We start from the raw sequence: 17,989 nt of genomic DNA, 5'->3' as shown, positions 1-17,989 counted from the left end.
AAATCACGGGGGGGGGATGGCGCCGGTAGCACCTCTGTAAATTGGCATGTTCATATTTGCATACTTCGCACATCAATGACCGACGGTGCATTTGCTGCCAAACCAAATCCAGGTTGTCGGAGCAAAATGACATGTTCCCAGAGAAAACGAACAACCCTTCCACCTCCACAGTGTGCGAAGACTCGCTGGACAAACTGGCCGACTGTCCGTACACTGCAGAGGGTTTACACAAATTTGTCTGCAGCAGTGTGTTTGATTTGGGCAAGTTCGCCGCTGTTTTTATATTTGCTGCACCTTTCCCAGCTATACTAATGGTACACCGGAGACGTTTTTCAGCTTTATGTGTACTCGTAGTGTGTTTATTTAGTTTGCTATCACAAACTATCTTTTCTGCACCGTGTGCAAGGGATGCTGTTATATTTGTCAGACAAGCCTGTGTCGGTCTTTCCTTGAGTACTCGTACGTAGCAAGAGTGATTCTAATCTGGCTCCTGTTTGTGTAATGGAGTTGAGCAAAACTATTTTTACTTTATCCTTCCATGTTAACGGTATATTTTATATCCGCTCCCGGTGAGGGAAGATGGCGGCGCCAATTCACAGTTGTGGCGGCCTCACCCAGTACCATCCATGCAGTGTCTTTGTCCACGTCTGCATTTAAGTTTTGTCTTCGTTTGATGGCTGGGAGAGCTTGGTCTGCTGCGTCTTGTGGGCCCAGGGACCACGGCCCTGCCTGGAGCTGCGGCCCGAGGAGGTAACACCGAGGGCAGTCTGATAGGATGCGGAAGCAGGCAGGCTTTGCTGGCTGCTGGCCCATGCGGACTGGCGGTTCCAGTGGTGTGGCACCCGGGGCGATCTGCGACGGCCTCGCCTGGTGTGGACTGTGGTGTTTTTGGTGTCATCGTGTGGCGTGCGGGGAGGTGTGTCTGGCTGGAAGAGCTGGCATTGGATCGGCTGGGGGAGCCTGGTCTGTTGTGTCTTGTGGGCCCAGGGACCACGGCGCTGCCTGGAGCTGCGCCTGAGGAGGAAGCACTGAGGGCGATCTGACAGGACGCGAAAGCGGGGGGAGGCTAAGCTAACCGCTAGCCCATGCAGACCGGCAGTTCTGACAGTCATCCTGGCTGGCGTTCGTTCCCTTAGACAGTGATTTTTTTTTGTTTACTTTGGATATATGTGTTAGGTTGGATATGTGTGTTCTTGAAGGTCTTGTAGTTTTTGGATATGTCTTCTTGTCTCTGTGTTGCACTGCTGTGGGCTGGGGGAAACGATATTTCATTTCATGAAATGACAAAGTGTTCCTGATCCTGACATGACAGGTAGACTAATACGAAAAACAGTCAGCACAACCTCAAGTATCCAAACCTCAGACTTGTTCCTCAGCTGGTCTTCCAACTGGAGTCAGCCTAAAGTAAAGCCAGGGACCAATTGACCGAGCTCAGTTGTCGGTATTGCCATGTTTGGCAGTGGTCAGATGGACTGGCTTTCAACTGGACACGTTCATTTCAGAGCCTGCCGAAGCATCGCTGGGAAGTAATTGGGTACTACCAGGTCTGCAGGCAGGTCTAACCCTGCACCCTGACCTCTCTGTCCAACGGCAGCAAGCGAAAAGGGGAATTTCCCTGCAAGGATAAAGGATTTCCCTTCCATTGATTAAGTATCACATTATTATTGTTTTGATACACCAGATTGAAACCTTTCAAACAAACGAGCCTTCGCCGGAAGCTTGCGGAACAGGTGCAGGTGGAGGTTTCATATTCCGAACGAGTGTTGACCTGGAATCCCGGAGTGTCTCAGCGGTCCGAGCGCAGTCCTGCAGTATTGATTTATGTCTGCATAAAGCCGTCTCCCTCTCTATATATTACACCACCTTCTCCAGTCATCTATTCAGTGAAATCTAATATTACATTGCCTTTCCACACAGCTGTCTAATAGCATTTAACTCACAGTTTGATTCCTGCATTCCCTCATGTACTTCAAACACTTGCCTATAATACAACCCCCCCCACCACCACCACCCCCACCCCGTTTCTACTACGCCAAGATGAAGTCTTTTGAAAAGCAAGGAGGATGAATGAGCGCGTTAGTGTATGGACGTGTGTGTGTGTGTGTTGTGTCAGTGCAGTGTGTGCATGTGTGTGTGAGAAGACAGGATTAGCTGTGGCCTTAGGCTTAAGGTAGGGAGTGGAGTGTATTTTAGCAGTTTCTAAATTAGCTAGGAAATAGGATTTTGAGACAATGGGCTAGGGGGGGAAAAACTCAAATGAAAAGGATGCACTCACTACACTCTGTTTGCCTGTGATGTTCCCTCTCCCTTTTTTGTCGGCGGCCTTTCTTCCCATTGTTCTCTCTACGTCCCTTTCCACTCTCTGCCTTTAATTTCTTTATGTTTTTTTTTACAGCCCTGCTATCTCTCTCTCTCTCTCTCTCCCTCTCTCTCTCTCTCTCTCTCTCTCTCTCTCTCTCTCTCTCTCTCTCTCTCTCTCTCTCTCTCTCTCTCTCTCTCTCTCTCTCTCTCTCTCTCTCATTACAACGCCGCTCTTTATTTTTCTATTTTTCTCTCTTGCTCTCTCCCTCGCTTACTCCCGCTCTTCATCTCTGTCTCTTTCTATTTCTCTCTACATCACCCTCCCGCTTTAGCTCCTTCTCTCATTCTCCTTCACCCCCCCCCCCCGCTCGCACTCTCTATCTCACTCGCTCTCTTCCCCTGTCCATATTATGGTTGACAGTGGGGGCAATGATGTAAGAGTGTGAGTGTAAACAGTAGTACGAGGCTAACCTCACTTTGACCCACTTAAAACACAAATCCCCTCGAGTGCACACACTCGCAGACACGAGCGCACACACGCGCCCCACACATCGCAGACTCATATGCCTGAGTAAATATTTGACTAACGTCCGCAGCCACCACTCTGTTCTCCGTTCATTTGAAGTGTGTTCATGACGTTCGGTTCATGTGTGTATTTTTTCTTTTGAGTGCTAACTGCATGTAAGCATGCACATGCTCGTGCATACATGCGTGTGTGTGTGTGTGTATGTGTATTTTTGCTCAAAGAACGAGTGTACACAATTCTCCCCTTTGTCGGACTCCCACCCGCTTCTCCGCTCCCCCTAGCCCCCCCCCCCCCCGCGCCTCCTCCCCACTTCCCCGCTTGTCTTTGTTTACCTGTGGAAGTGTATTTGTGTGGAAGCAGGTTTTCTGCCTCAAACGAAGGACTTCCAGCCATGTAATGAAAGCTTGCTGTTTGGCACACGTCCAGCCTCCCATTGGGGCTGAACACACAAACGGAGGGCTAGCCCAGTGCCCCGAAAAGGAATCTAACAAGCCTTTGTACAGCAAAGACTTTGTATGTCATGCCCCCTCCCCCAAGCTTGGCACCCCCAACCTATTTTGGGGATTTGTGATTCAGTGATTGATCAGATCTGGCAAATCCGAGTTGCCCCCCTTGGCAATGGGAGATTCCCGGATGGTCAGGGGTCAGGTGTCGTGGTCTGTGTGGGATGTGGGTTAGAGTTAAGTTTAGTGTTTGGGTGAGGGTAAGGGTCAGTGATATGAAATTATATATATATTTTATCCCCCCCCTTTCTCCTCAATTGCATTTGGCCAATTACCCCACTCTCCGACCCATCCCAGTCGCTGCTCCACCCCCTCTGACGATCCAAGGAGGGCTGCAGACTACCACATGCCTCCTCCTATACATGTGGAGTCACCAGCCGCTTAATTTCACCTGACAGTGAGGAGTTTCACCGGGGAGGGGGGGTAGCGCATGGGAGGATCACGCTATTCCTCCCAGTTCGCCCTCCCCCCTGAACAGGCACCCCGAATGACCAGAGGAGGCGCTAGTGCAGCAACCAGGACATATACCCACATCCGGCTTCCCACCCACAACCATGGGCCAATTGTGTCTGTAGAGACACCCGACTAAACTGGAGGTAACACGGGGATTCGAACCGGCGATCCCCATGTTGGTAGACAAATGAATAGACTGCCACGCTACCCGGACACCCTGTTTTGTTTGTTGCTGTTGTTGTTGTTGCTGTTTTTTGTTTGTTTTTTACAAGGCACTGGATCAGGGTTTTAATCCAAGGAACAACGTTTTTTACTGTCCAAGAGGCATTTTATATTGACATTTTGGATATGAAATGCCAGTGGGATGTTCTCACTGAAATGAAATGTTTTGGGGTTGCGGGTATTCTAATACTCTCTGATTATTAATTAGGGTTATTTAAAAGAAGATATTGGATTATTTACAAATGCCTGTGCAGCAGTTGTGTGAAGGAAAGGACATGATATACTCTTTACATGGGACAGGAAGGGGCGGATGGGCTCTTAATCTGTATACAACTACATTTTGTAAAACACACAGGTACTCTGCAAGCACACCGAGGCACCCTGAGCGATGGGAAGAAAATATAGCGACCGAGTTGAAAAGACTGATAGAAGTGATATGTGACCCTTTGTGTGTGTGTATGTATAGCCCAGTGTGAGTGAGCTGACACCAGGATGGGGCTGTAACGGAATACAAGTGACAGCATTACATATTCAGAATACGGAAATGAAGTATATATATTCAGCCCTGTGTTGCTATATAACGCTACAAGCCCATGTTAGTTTTTTTTCTTCACTTTTGTACTTGTAGGTTCAGTATATATCACTACAAGCTCAGCACATAACACTACAAGCCCATGTTACATTAACGGAACACCAGTATTCAGATTACAGTTACTGGATTAATTAATTTTTAGGAGGATATTTTGATTACTTCCCTCATATTCAGTGTCGGCGTTACAGCCGTTTATACAGCAACGTTTTCAACATAAAACGGTAAAGTATCGTTGCGTTTTGGCCGTTCGTTGACACGACAACGGCGTTTTGGGGGCCTTAAAACGCAAACTTTTGAATCCGGGTTCCAGAGTGAAATTTTTTGAATCCGGGTTCCAGAGTGAAGTCTTTTGAAAACGCGACTCCAGAGTCGCCGTGTACACCAGCAAAACCGGCTCCTGTGGAAACGGTGACGTCACGGCTCCACTTCGCACATGCGTATTACGTTTTGAGTCAAATAGCCATGCGCGAGTAAGTGGACGTTAACAATGGCGGATTACCGGGCAGTGTTTGCGCCGTTATCTCTGCTTAGTTTATCAACGCTCCTCCAGCAAAGTGTAGATGTGCTGCACCGTCACTGTGATCAGCGGAGACGCATTATTTACATACGCCAAATTCTCAAGCCACCTATACGTCAACGGAGGGCAATCAAAACACACTTTTGGACAAGACCTGGGAGAACAAGCCGGCGGTGGCGAAACTTGGTGAGTCCGCACATACACGGGTATTTTTGACTAGCACATGCCTCCTTCCATACAAGTGGAGTCGCCAGCCGCTTCTTTTCACCTGACAGTGAGGAGTTTCACCAGGGGGATGTAGTGCATGGGAGGATCACGCTATTCGCCCCAGTTCCCGCTCCCCCCCTGAAAAGGCGCCCCAACCGACCAGAGGAGGTGCTAGTGCTGCAACCAGGACACATACCCCCCCCCCTCCCCGCAGACACAGCCAATTGTGTCTGTAGGGACGCCCAACCAAGCTGTAGGTAACATGGGGATTTGGACCGGCGATCCCTGTGTTGTTAGGCAACGGAGTAGACCGCTATGCTACCTGGACGCCGCCAGAAATCATTGTCAGCTGTAGAATCTATGGGGCTCGAAACGTGAATGTTATGTAATTCTTCCTCTGTCACCCGATTAATCACCTCAAATCACCTTTAATCAATCAACAGCACTCTGATTTATGTTAAATGACAAATTATGTCATGGTTGCCCCTTTCTCTCATATTCATTTAGCATCAGAGAATGGCGGGGGGGGGGGGTTGTCTGGAAACATGTTGTTCAGTCCCGATACACAAATCAGGATAGACCTATTGTAATTCCACATGTTTATTCAAATTGTGTCGTTGTGTAATCTTAAACTATAAGGGGGTATTGCCTACTTGGCGTATTGATGGCTAATCAGGACATCCAGCCACTACCAGCACACAGCATGTCACATTGCCAGAATCTTCCGTTTCAGTCAGGAAATTACAGTCTGGTAGAAGGTATGGGATTTTGAAAAGAAAGATGTGTAGATGCCCTGTCTGTGTGTTTTTACAAGCCCTTTTGTGTGCGTGTGCGTATGCGTGTGTGTGTGCGCGCGCGTGCATGCAATCTCTTTCCTCGTCTAGCCGATTGGTTATCACTAATCCTTCCACTCAGAGCTCTTTAACAAGTTGCCATTGTGCTGCCAACGCTTAACATGGTGGAGGAAAGACCTCCGTGGTGAATGAAAAGAAGACGGAGATAGGGACTGAGAGAGAGAGTGAGACAGAGAGAGAGGGGGCAACACCTCTGACAATGGAGAGAAAATTGGTTTACACTTGATAGGCTTGTGATTACAGAGTGGAGGAAAATGACTTAGGTGAATAGGGCTGAGTGTGTTTGTGCATGTGTGTGCGCGTATGAATTTGTGTGTGTATGATCACTGTATGTGTGTACTATGTGCCTGGTGGATGAGTGGTTGGTTAGGCTGAGATTTAGTTTGAATGAATTTGTCAACTTTATATTTTTGTGTGTGTGTGTGTGCTTTTTCTTGCCCCTTGTCCAGAAAAAAAAAATATGTGTGGTGTTTATGGGTATTACGATTTGTCCAAATTTTCTAACTCATTGAGTATGTTTATTAACTTGGATGTGCCACGATGCTGTTTATCAACTCTGACTCTGTGCTGTACAAATTATACAGCCATGCAATAAACAGCATTAGGAGGCTAAATGATACCATCTCTCTTGTGTCTAGTGTTTGGCAGGAGGAATCAGTGCATTGCTCCTCATCTAGATATCAGTTTCTGTTTCTCGGACACACTTGACTTTTTGAAAAATTCTTCTCTTTCTCTCTCTCTCTCTCTCTCTTTGTGTCTCTCTCCTCCACTCTAGGAGGCTCAACAGGAGAGCTATGGCGGCAGGGGTCCTGCCCCAGGGAACTCCGGGAAGGCCAACCTCGAGGACGGGGTGTCCCAGGACCGCCCATCCAGCCTGCCGGTGAGTTACTGACAGCTTCTGCAAGTGTGTGTGGGGGGGGGGGTGTAGAAAAAGAGCCCTTTATTTGTTGTTGCACACACAATCCCCAATCAACCTGCTCTGTCTCTTCTTGGCGCGGCCCTTTTGTGTTTCCTCCCCGGCCAGACATGGATGTAACTGCTAATTTCGGTGCCTACATCAGTATAACCACGTTGGCATCGTGTTTTGATGTCTGCTCACGCCATTAAGAAAAGGCCACTTTGCGGCGGTGGTACATGGTTTGTCACTTTGAAGGGTGTACACACACACACACACACACACACACGCAGAGTCTGTTTTCCTTACGCACTGCAAAAATACTGCGTCAAAGTTGAGACAGAATTTATTATTTTCGGGGCGTCCGGTTGCGTAGCAGTCTATTCCATTGCCTACCAACATGGGGATTGCCAGTTCGAATCCTCGTGTTGCCTCTGGCTTGGTTGGATGTCCCCACAGACACAATTGGCCGTGTCTGCAGCTACGAAGCTCGGTGTGAGTATGTATCCTGGTCGCTGCACTAGCGCCTCCTCTGGTCAGTCGTGGCGCCTGTTCGGGGGGGGGGGGTAGTGTGATCCTCCCACGTGCTACAGCCCCCTGGTGAAACTCCTTACTGTCAGGTGAAAAGAAGCAGCTGGCGACTCCACATGTATCGGAGGAGGCTTGTTTTAGTCTGCAGCCCTCCCGGGATTGGCAGAGGGGGTGGAGCAGCAACCGGGACGGCTTAGAAGAGTGGGACGGATGCAACTGGGGAGAAAAAGGGAGGGGGGGGTCCAAAAAAATAAATTTGCATGTTCAAGAAAATCCCCAAAATAATCCGTTAGTGTAGTAAGATATTTCAAGTAGGTGATGTTTCTTGAAATGAGACACATATTCTTAAATCACAGTAGATACTATTCCATAGTCAGTTCTTGATGAGTGAATGATTTTTGAAACAAGATAATAGATTTCTGAGTTATTTCAACACCGTCATACTTATTCAGATATACTATTTTTGGGGCGCACTCGCCCTCAGACAACAGTCACACACACAGACACAGGGTCATTTATATGCGTGTGTGGGTAGGTCAAACACACATTTGATTTTCTACATCTGTGAGGACCCTCATTGATTACATTCATTCCCTAGCCCCTAATCCAAACTTTGACGTCCAGAACTGCATGCCTCTCTGTAACCCTTACCCTAACCTTGACTTAATCCTAATTCTAATTTTATCCCAAAACCCAAATCCTAACCCTAACTAGTCCCATGAAGAATTGAGGAGTGGTGAGAGTGTCTTCGCTTTGCAAAATTGTCCTCAGTCTTGTGGTTTAAAAGCTCAAATTTGTCTTCACAAATGTAACTAGGCAAGAACACACACATGCAGGCACACACACCCTTGGCGTTTGAGAGTGAGATAAAAGTCATTGATAGGGTTGACTGGAGGGAGTAATAGGGGAGATGTGGCTCGGCCCGTCAGAACTTTAAGGGAGAGACATCAGTCCTGTAGCTGATGAGAGCTTTATTCCCTCCTCAACCATTCCGATTACATAAATATAATAAACAAATTGAAACCAAGAGGCTAGGGCATCCGGGTCGCACGGCGGTCTATTCTGTTGCCTGCCAACATGGGAATCGCCCGTTTGAAATCCTGTGTTACCTCCAGCTTAGTCGGGTGTCCCTACAGACACAATTGGCTGTGTCTGCAGGTGGGAAGCTGGCGGATGTGGGTGTGTGTCCTGGTCGCTGCACTAGCGCCTCCTCTGGTCGGCCGGGGTGCCTGTTCGGGGGGGGAATAGCGTGATCCTCCCACATGTTACATCCCCCTGGCAAAACTCCTCGCTGTCAGGTGAAAAGAAGCAGCTGGCGACTCCACATGTATCAGAGGAGGCATGTGGTAGTCTGCAGCCCTCCCTGGATTGGCAGAGGGGGTGGAGCAGCGACCGGGATTGCTCGGTATAGCGGGGTTATTGGCCAGATAAAATTAGGGAGAAAAGGGGGAAAGTTCCAAGAAACAAGAACCAAAAGGCTACAAATGTGTGTGATGAGCTGATGTGTGGTGAGCATCCTGGTGCGAGATGGCTGCCGTGTATCACCCAAGTGGGTGGTGCTACACAATGGTGGTGGTTGAGGTCAGTTTCCCTCTTTACTGTGAAGCACTTTGGCTATCAAGATAAAGCGCTATACATATACATGCAATCCATTGTTGTTATTATTGTTATATTATTAAATAATGCATAATACTTGAAGAGCCTTTGTTTATGGCGACAGGCATGGGCGCAAGTCCATGAATACTGGAATGGCATCCAGCGCTTTACCTGTGCCCCCGTCCATAGGGTTAGTGGTTGTGTCAGGAAGGGCATCCGACGTAAAATTTTGCCAAATCAATATGCAGATTGACAAGCCCATACCGGATCGAACAACGGTCAGCATTGGTGCTGTGCCCTCACAGGGTCCTGATGGAAACTGTAAAATCTGCTGTGGCGACCCCTGAAAAACAGGGAAAAAGCTGAAAGAAGAAAAAAAAAAAAAAAAAAAACTTGAAGAGCCTTTGTTTGGGAAGCATCATCTGCAAGAAAAGCTGAATTAAGTGTAGTTCATTGCCCCCACCCCACACACCCCACCCCAGATGATTCTAGGGTTTAAATTTTGTTGCAGTGTGTGTTAATGCACACGACTGTTTCACTTCTGGACTATGGCGTGGCATCAGAAGAACTCTTGTAGTGATTTACAGCAGTCTTCTCTTCCACTGTCCTCTTTTTTGTTTTAAGGCCGGGCTCTATGTCTCTCCTTTGTGATGCTTTCTAAAGTATGTCTTCCGCTTAATCTTGGCAACCCCCCCCCCCCAACTATCATCACGACAGGCAGTTTTTTTTCCCCTTTGCGCTAAATGAGAAATTGCCTTGATGTGTCATTGGTTGGATCTGGAGTAGGAAAGCGAGGGACCCCTGCAGGTGCAGGGCCGATTTGTTTGAACACTACCCCCAAAAAACACACACACACACACACGCAAAAAGACACAAAGTGGAACACACACACACCACTTTAATCGTAGCGTTTTACCCCTTCGGGTCCCTGTGTGTTTCACATCCCTTTGCAAGAGCACGGCTTGCCAAGATCCTAATCGGCAATGATTTTTGATGGTTGTTTGAGAGAGAGACAGAGAGAGAGAGAGAGAGAGAGAGAGAGAGAGAGAGAGAGAGAGAGAGAGAGAGAGAGAGAGAGAGAGAGAGAGAGAGAGAGAGTGTGGTGTTAGCCATGCTCTTCCAGCAAGCTGTCATGACAGAGATGTAACCGTTTATTCCTCTCTTCTCTCCTTCTCCTCTCTCTCTTTCCCGGCATTTGATGTTACATCTAAAGCTGCTGTCATCTTTGCTTTCCTTCTCTCTGTCAGAAGCAAGGGAGTGTGGGTCGGCAAAGTGCCATGTTGTTGTTTTGGGACACGTCTGCCATGTGATGTGGCGGGATTTTTGAAGGGAGACCAAAGGGAACATGGCTTTAGAATCTTATCACAAATGCTAGCCACGGTGCCCTTAGCTCCTTTAAAATGTAATGGATTGGACACGGGCCTGCTGCATGCCACGTGAACCGGTCATATAAATACAACTGCCGTTCCCAGAAATGGTCCCGCTAACAGTGAACTACCAAGTGTTTTCATTAGCGGTTGTGCTGGTATTCTGTATAGTTTGACTTGCGTTAATGTTAGCATTCACCTGCAGCTTTGGAACATGACCTCGGCTTCCACCGCCCTCTTTTCAGCAGCCTGCGTTGGCATCAGCAGTGTTTGCATCAGCATCGACCGCCTGTTTTCCATTGTTGTGTTAACACTGACTAAGGTTGCCCACCATCCTGAAACACATGGACTCATCCCATAATTGGAAATTAAAAAACACGTGTGATGCTGAGCTCATACAGGATGTGCTTTGTTGCTGCCTTTGAGGGTAAATCCAGTGCAGGTGTATGGGAGAGGGTAGACATGGGTTAGCTTGTTAAAACTGTGTAATAATGGACCAGTTGTGTGAGATGTGAGGAAATGCGTGAAAGACAGTGTTTGTGTGGGGTGTCAGGGTAGGATAGCGGTCTATCCTGTTGCTTACCAACATGGCGATCGCCGGTTCAAATCCCTGTGTTACCTCCGGCTTGGTCTGGCGTCCCTACAGACGCAACTGGCTGTGTCTGCGGGTGGGAAGCCGGATGTGGGTATGTGTCCTGGTCGGTCGGGGCGCCTGTTCAGGGAGGAGGGGGAACCGGGGGGAATAGTGTGATCCTCCCACGCGCTACATCCCCCCTGGCGAAACTCCTCACTGTCAGGTGAAAAGAAACGGGTGGCAACTCCACATGTATCGAAGGAGGCATGTAGTAGCAGCCCTCCCTGGATCAGCAGAGGAGGTGGAGCAGCATCAGGGCGGCTCAGAGAGAGGGGTGATTGGCCAGGTACAACTGGGGAGAAAAATGGGGGGGGGGCAATGTTTGTGATGCATTCTCCCACTACCCCAAACAGTACAAGTCTCTCTCTCTCTCTCTCTCTCTCTCTCTCTCTCTCTCTCTCTCTCTCTCTCTCTAGATCTTTCTGATGACATTAATATTAAGATGTTGTCGCCATGCTATTTTAAAGTCAAACTTTATTTGTAGGCTTACAGCACATATAATACTAAAGGAAGTAAACATGCTTCAGAGCGAGTGCAGCAATAAAAGTGAGACTCTATATAAGAAACACAACCAGTACCCCCCCTTCCTTATTTTCCTTCGTGGCTGTTGGAAACCCTAGCATTGACATCAGCACCCACAACTCATTTTTCAGTGTCGCGCGGGCGTCACTGCGGCGCTCTCGGCCTCTGCAGCCCCTGCTCCATCCTCACTGAGCAAGCCTGTTTTGCCAGTCCAACAGGAAGGTGAGGAGCCGGAGCCTGCCACCTACGTTCCAGTCACTACATGTTCCCCTACTCTCCCGCGCTCCCCTGACAGCTTGCCAAGCTGCCGCGCAGCTCCCATCCGCTGGGACGTGGGAGAGCCATGACCAGCCATGTGGAAAGACGGACCGAGAGCATGCAGGATGGAGAGGGGGGGAGGGTAAAAAAAAAAAAGCGAGTGAGGAAGGGTAGAAATTGAATGGGTGAGATGGAGAGAGACAGACAGAAAGAGCGGGCAGGAAGCATTGAGGGGCGACGTGGTTATCTTTTTGTCACTTGTTCAGGGTGAGGGATGTTGAATCCAGGATATGGAGTTGCACACACAAGCATGGGCGTGTGCACACACACACACACACACACACACACACACACACACACACACACACACACACACACACACACACACAGACACACACACACACACAGGTGAAATTATTTTTGTATGTTTTTTGGCTCTCATTTGCCTTTGCTTAGCTTATCGTCCGTCAAAAAAACCAAATCTTTCGGGAACAGTATCACTCACTATGAGACGCTCCTCTCTCTTGTCCACCTTCCACTTCACTCCCTGTGATACTCCCATTGTTAGGTTGTGAATGAGTGACAAGGTGCAGCTGGATGTGCTACGCTAACACCCCCCCCAACCCCCTCTGTATTCTTGAACACACCCACACATACACTCCATTCTTTGGATTTCTTTATGTCTCTGACTATGTGTGTTTGTGTTTGTGTGTGTGTGTGTGTGTGTGAGGGGGGGGCACTCATGCACTAGTGGAGCCTGTCAGTCACACTGCTTACAGTACTGTATGTGCCCTCATTCTGCTTTTGTCTCTACGATATACTTTCCCCCCTGTAGACAGACAAACATTAGGCACACAGACAGCAAGGCTGGCAGGCAGTCAGTCCGACAAGCAGACTGGCGGGCTGACAGGCAGGCGGTACAGCGTAACGTCATCCATGGGCTCAGCTTGCACTGTGGTCCACTCCACCGTGCTGCTGCACGCAGGGATGGGAGGAGAGCAGAGCTGGATGGAAAGAAAGGGAGAGGGAAAATTGGAGGCTGGAGAATAGAAGAATAAAATGAAGGGCGACACATAGGAACAGACTGAGGGAGAGAAGGGATAGAGGGAGTGATAGGGTACTGGGAAGATGAACGGGGGGGAGGGGGAGGGAGGCCTAGAAAGGAGACGTTCTTTGGACATGTTGCCCTGCTGCCTATTCTTAGAACAAACAGCAGCACCCAAGGCTAAAGCAGCTCCCTGTCACACACGGGCTCAGTGAACAGCAGGGCTAATCTGCAGCCAGCCTCAGTCAGAGCACACTTCTCAACAAGTCTTTACCTAGAGGTGCCGCCGAGGCGAAAACTTGACTAAAAGTGTTTGTTAATTGAAAGTTAAGTAGACGTCCACATCTCTATTTTCACTATTTAGACGAGAAAAATTAAAAGTATTCTAGCAGAATATATGGACTTGCGTTATGTATGTTATAGACAGTTGGAGTCGTTTGGGTGATGCATTATTATGTAATTAGTTAATTAAACAGTTTGGTCTTAAAGTGGTCTACATTTAGCTGTGTCTAGTGCTGTTTTTTTTAATATGTGAAGCACCTCATGAAGGAGGGGGGGTGCAATCCCTCCAGACATGTTTGTTAATGAGTACAGCCAAAAATACATGCTGTTGTAAGATTTTACAAATTTTGGGTTTTGTTTTGTTTGTTTTTTTCCATTAACATATTGCCCTCGTTGGTAAGAAAGCTGGTGAAATATATTTCTTATGCACCCCCCAACACTGTTCTCTCTCAGCACTTTCCACTTACATTCTATCACATGGTATCGATTGTCCGTGCGGTTTCGTCCGAGGTAAGATTTCACAGAAACACCATCGACAGAGATGCAAGAAACATGTGCTCTTATCATCTTTCACTTGCTTAAACAAATCAGTCTTTTGATAGAAGTTTTTAAGTGTTTCTGATGTGTCCGCTTGCTTTTCTGGGTTGTTGGTTACTTAAAAATGTGATTCAGACATGTAGTCAAAACATAATGTTCCTGTTTCACTCTGCTCACAACAAAGTCACGCAGCAGTTATGCTTTGCATCTGTGACACTATGATCTTGTTGGTTCAGTAAACTCTTACCTCCATAACCTCATCCCATCAGATGCACACACGCACACACTCAATTAAACTCACACACACTCAGCAACTCTTACCACACTCATCATTACGAAAAGCTATCCATGTTTTTTCACCCCTGTCCTTTTTCACCACAGACTCAGATATCACGAAAACAGAGCGTTGGAGATCTTGCTTCATCTAAAATGCAGACGGCTTCATTTTCCGCGTGTTCGCTAGCCTGTTTTTGTTCATTCCTCATGAATGATTTAACGTACACAGTTTCATGTGCGCTTACAGTTTTGATCCTCAGAGCTGGGGACATGTGTTGGCTTGAGCAGAAGCCCCAGAGGCTGCGGTACTGGTTCCTTCTCAACTGAAAACAAAGACACTCTTAGAGGTGGATTTGATCCCCGGTAGAAATTAGTCCAAGTCATTTATCCTGGCATATCACCCTCTTTTTTTAGTTTTGCTTTAATCCATTCAAGTCCAGAAATACAATAACCTAGAAGCTTAAATGTCAGCAAAGTTTTGGGATCAATATCCGCAAATCTTAATGTCACAGTTTTTAGACAGTGACATTTAAAATCGTCACTCATCTGAAAATGGGAAAAGGGAGGCTTTTTTGGGGGGTGGGGGGAGAATTTATTTGTTCCCCAAAGGCATTGAGATGTTGTTTCTGGTGGAAGATTTTCATGGATCCATGTTGTTTTACCCTGTGGTTACTAAGGATGTGCAATGTTTTATCTGATTCCGATACTGATATTTTTGGTTTCATTGCAATACGTTTTATATCCACATGTCGTATGTCTTAGTTTCCACCCCTGGAGTTTACTGATTATTATAACTGTGATGCCGATGCAGACATCTAAAAACACTGCTTTATTTTAAAATGTTTGGCGTGTACACAACAGCTCTTAACATTTAGCTCTTCCTTTAAAAAAGGGAACTAAACCCGGACAAACGTACCGACAGTGAAGTCCGGGTTTTATTGAGTCTATATGCAACCGCATAATCTAAATTAACATGTCTCCTTTCCAACTCCGTTATTATCATGAAACCCACAACACACAACAAACACACAGCTCCAATCCGATCATAGTGTCCTCCATCTTGTTGTTATATGGCACGTAGAATGAGATAAACGTTTGTATTCACATTTGACACTGGTATACTAACCGCGCAGAAATGATGTTAGTACACTAATGTCACGTCAGTGTTCCTTGTGGTGGGCATGCAGAGAGAAAAATGCCCTTGAAGGTTCGTAGTTCTCGGGGAACCTCCCCAGTGGCTATTTCCTCTCAAAAAAGTCCCCAGAACTGTTTGGTCCGAAAGCAGTTTAGAACGGAGTTGGCTGATTTGAAGGAGAAGAATGGGGACATGAAGGGGCAGATGTGGAGATGCAATGTTCATATCTTGGGTGTCGCAGAGGAACCTGGTTTGAACGCCACTGCTTGAGTTTCTAAACTACCGAGGGAAGTTTTGCATCTGGAAAAGTAAATCCTGGTTAATTGCTCGCACAGAGGCCTAGCACCAAGAAAGGTTAATGGACAACCTCGGGTTATTGTCGCTAAACTTCCAATACTACCAGGATTGTGTTAATGTACTGTGCTGAGCTTGTGAGCAAAGCTCACTTTGATACAAGGGAGAGCCAATAGCCATCTTTCCAGACTACACTGCAAGTGCTACCAAAGCCCGAGCTGCGTTCAACGATGTCAGAAATCTACTCTGAGGCCGATGAGACATCCGCTAGGGGATATTATTCCCAGCTCGACTCTGCATCTTGTACAATGAGGATAACAAGGAATTTCTGAACCTTGAGAAGGCAATGGCCTACGTGAAGAAAACTATTCCAACAGCAGAGGCTGCAAAGTGATGTTAATATTTTGATCCATTCTTATCTTAAGCCCGACTACTAGACATATTAAAGAAATTTGGCAAAATATTCGGCTGTAAAACCAGCCATCATAAAAGTGAGTTAATGCCAATCAACATAACAGCCAAAAACTTCTCTTTTAATATGACCCCTTTGGCCCTAAACCCCATTGGTGTAGGGTCAAAATAGATTTCTGATCTTCTGCTACGCTATGATCCAGACCCCTCAGATAATCTGGGACTGGTCTGCTTTCTTTCTGGCCCCAAAATCTAAACATGGAGAGGCAGCTTTCTGTTTTTATGCACCACATATCTGGAACAAACTCCCAGAAAACTGCAGGTCTGCTGTAACTCTCAGTTCTTTTAAATCAAGGCTGAAGACTTTCCTGTTTGCCCCTGCCTGTTATTAAATCAAATTTGAAGCTTTTGATTATCGTCTTACACTATACTGTAACATCTACTCTATTTATTTGTATTCAAATGTCTTTTTATTGATTTATGTTGCGTTTATATTTAGTCTTAATGCCTTTAATGGTTTATGTAAAGCACTTGGAATTGCCTTGTTGCCGAAATGTGATATACAAATAAATTTGCCTTGCCTTTTAAAATCAACAAAAAAAAGTTGAAATATCTGGGAATCTGGGTTATAAGTAATTATAAAGACCTCTACAAAGCCAACTTCCTGCCCTTGATCGCCTGTCTGAAACAGGATTTTAAACATTGGGAATTGCTGCCTCTTTCACTAAGTGGAAGTGATCATTATCATCAAGATGAATGTATTACCCAGACTCATTTATCTGTTGCAAGGTCCTTCCATATTTTGGACCAACTTCTTCTTTAGCTTCATAGATAAGCTTATATCAACCTTTATCCGGAACAAAAAACGTGTAACAGAAATGCATACTGCAGAGACCTTGTCTCCAGAGTGGTATGGCATGCCCCAGTTTTTTACATTGTTATTGGGCAGCCAACATCAGGACGTTGACATAGACAACTTGGATAACTCTAAATGGCTAATCTTGGAGAATACATCCTGTAGAAGAAGAAGACGGCTCACCTCTCTACCAGCTCTATTGTACTCTGAACTCCCACTGGTAAAGCCCATTTCTTATTATATCACTGATCCCATTGTTGCACCGTCAGTAAGAATTTGGAACCAGTTTAGGTGGTCATTTGCTCTCTGCAGTCTCTCCCTATTTGCCCCTACAGTTAAAAACCTTATGTTTACCACCTCAATACTGGGCCTCTTTTCCACTGTGTGGTACCAGCTGGACTCAACTCTACTTGCTTTTTTTTTTTTTTTGGTTTTCCATCGGGCAAAGGTTGCGGATAGTACCTGGTACTTTTTTTGGTACCAGCTTTTTTTGGTATCACGTTGAAACAGAACTGGAATGCGCTGCAGACATTTCTTTGTAGGCTGTCTGTAGACCTGCCTTTCTATCAATGCCTGTCATCATCGTCGGCACATAATTAATGTCTTCAAATCGATGCAACATAATTTTGATATCTTTCCCGATACTGATAACACGTTTTTAATCAATTATCGGCCGTTACTGATAAGGTGACGGATGTATCGTGCATCTCTAATGGATGCAGTGCAGGGCCGGCATGGTTCTGTTGGAGCGAACTGGTAGGTTGACTAGCATTGGTAGAGAAGAACTCTTAACCGGGCAGGGTGACCAGCGAGGAGCTCTTCAGCTGTGGAGGAAGCCATGTGTAAACTCCTGGACCTCTGGCTGGCTTGCCCCCTCTGCTCTACTGAGCCCTAGAGCAGAACAACAGACTGACAAATATTACCTTGTATGTGTGTGTGTGTGTGTGTGGGTGGGTGGGTGGGTGGGTGTGGGTGTGCATGTGTGGGTGTGTGTGTTCCTACGAGCACATACTCTTACATGTACACAGACACACGTGTGACAGACTTTATGATTTGAGAGTTGGGGGTGGGGAGGTGGCGAGATATGAACCATGGTTAAGAAAACAACAGTCCATTTCCACTGGCGCCTCTCCACTGAGCTATCGCACAGAGGAGAGGGAGGGAGGACGAACCCA

The 17,989-nt window shown here is 46.8% G+C and overlaps 1 protein-coding gene across 1 annotated transcript in view; it reads left to right on the top strand.

Moving 5' to 3' along the window:
• LOC130125980 (AT-rich interactive domain-containing protein 1B-like) overlaps positions 1-17,989 on the top strand; it is a 218,005-nt gene that overhangs the window by 39,990 nt on the left and 160,026 nt on the right. Inside the window, 1 exon segment of the mRNA XM_056295355.1 lies at positions 6,951-7,055. Coding sequence (XP_056151330.1) covers positions 6,951-7,055 — 105 coding nt within the window.

The sequence above is a fragment of the Lampris incognitus genome, chromosome 16 (genome assembly GCF_029633865.1).
Source record: "Lampris incognitus isolate fLamInc1 chromosome 16, fLamInc1.hap2, whole genome shotgun sequence".
Classification (NCBI taxonomy): domain Eukaryota; kingdom Metazoa; phylum Chordata; class Actinopteri; order Lampriformes; family Lampridae; genus Lampris; species Lampris incognitus.
This window is presented reverse-complemented; position numbering and strand designations above follow the sequence as displayed.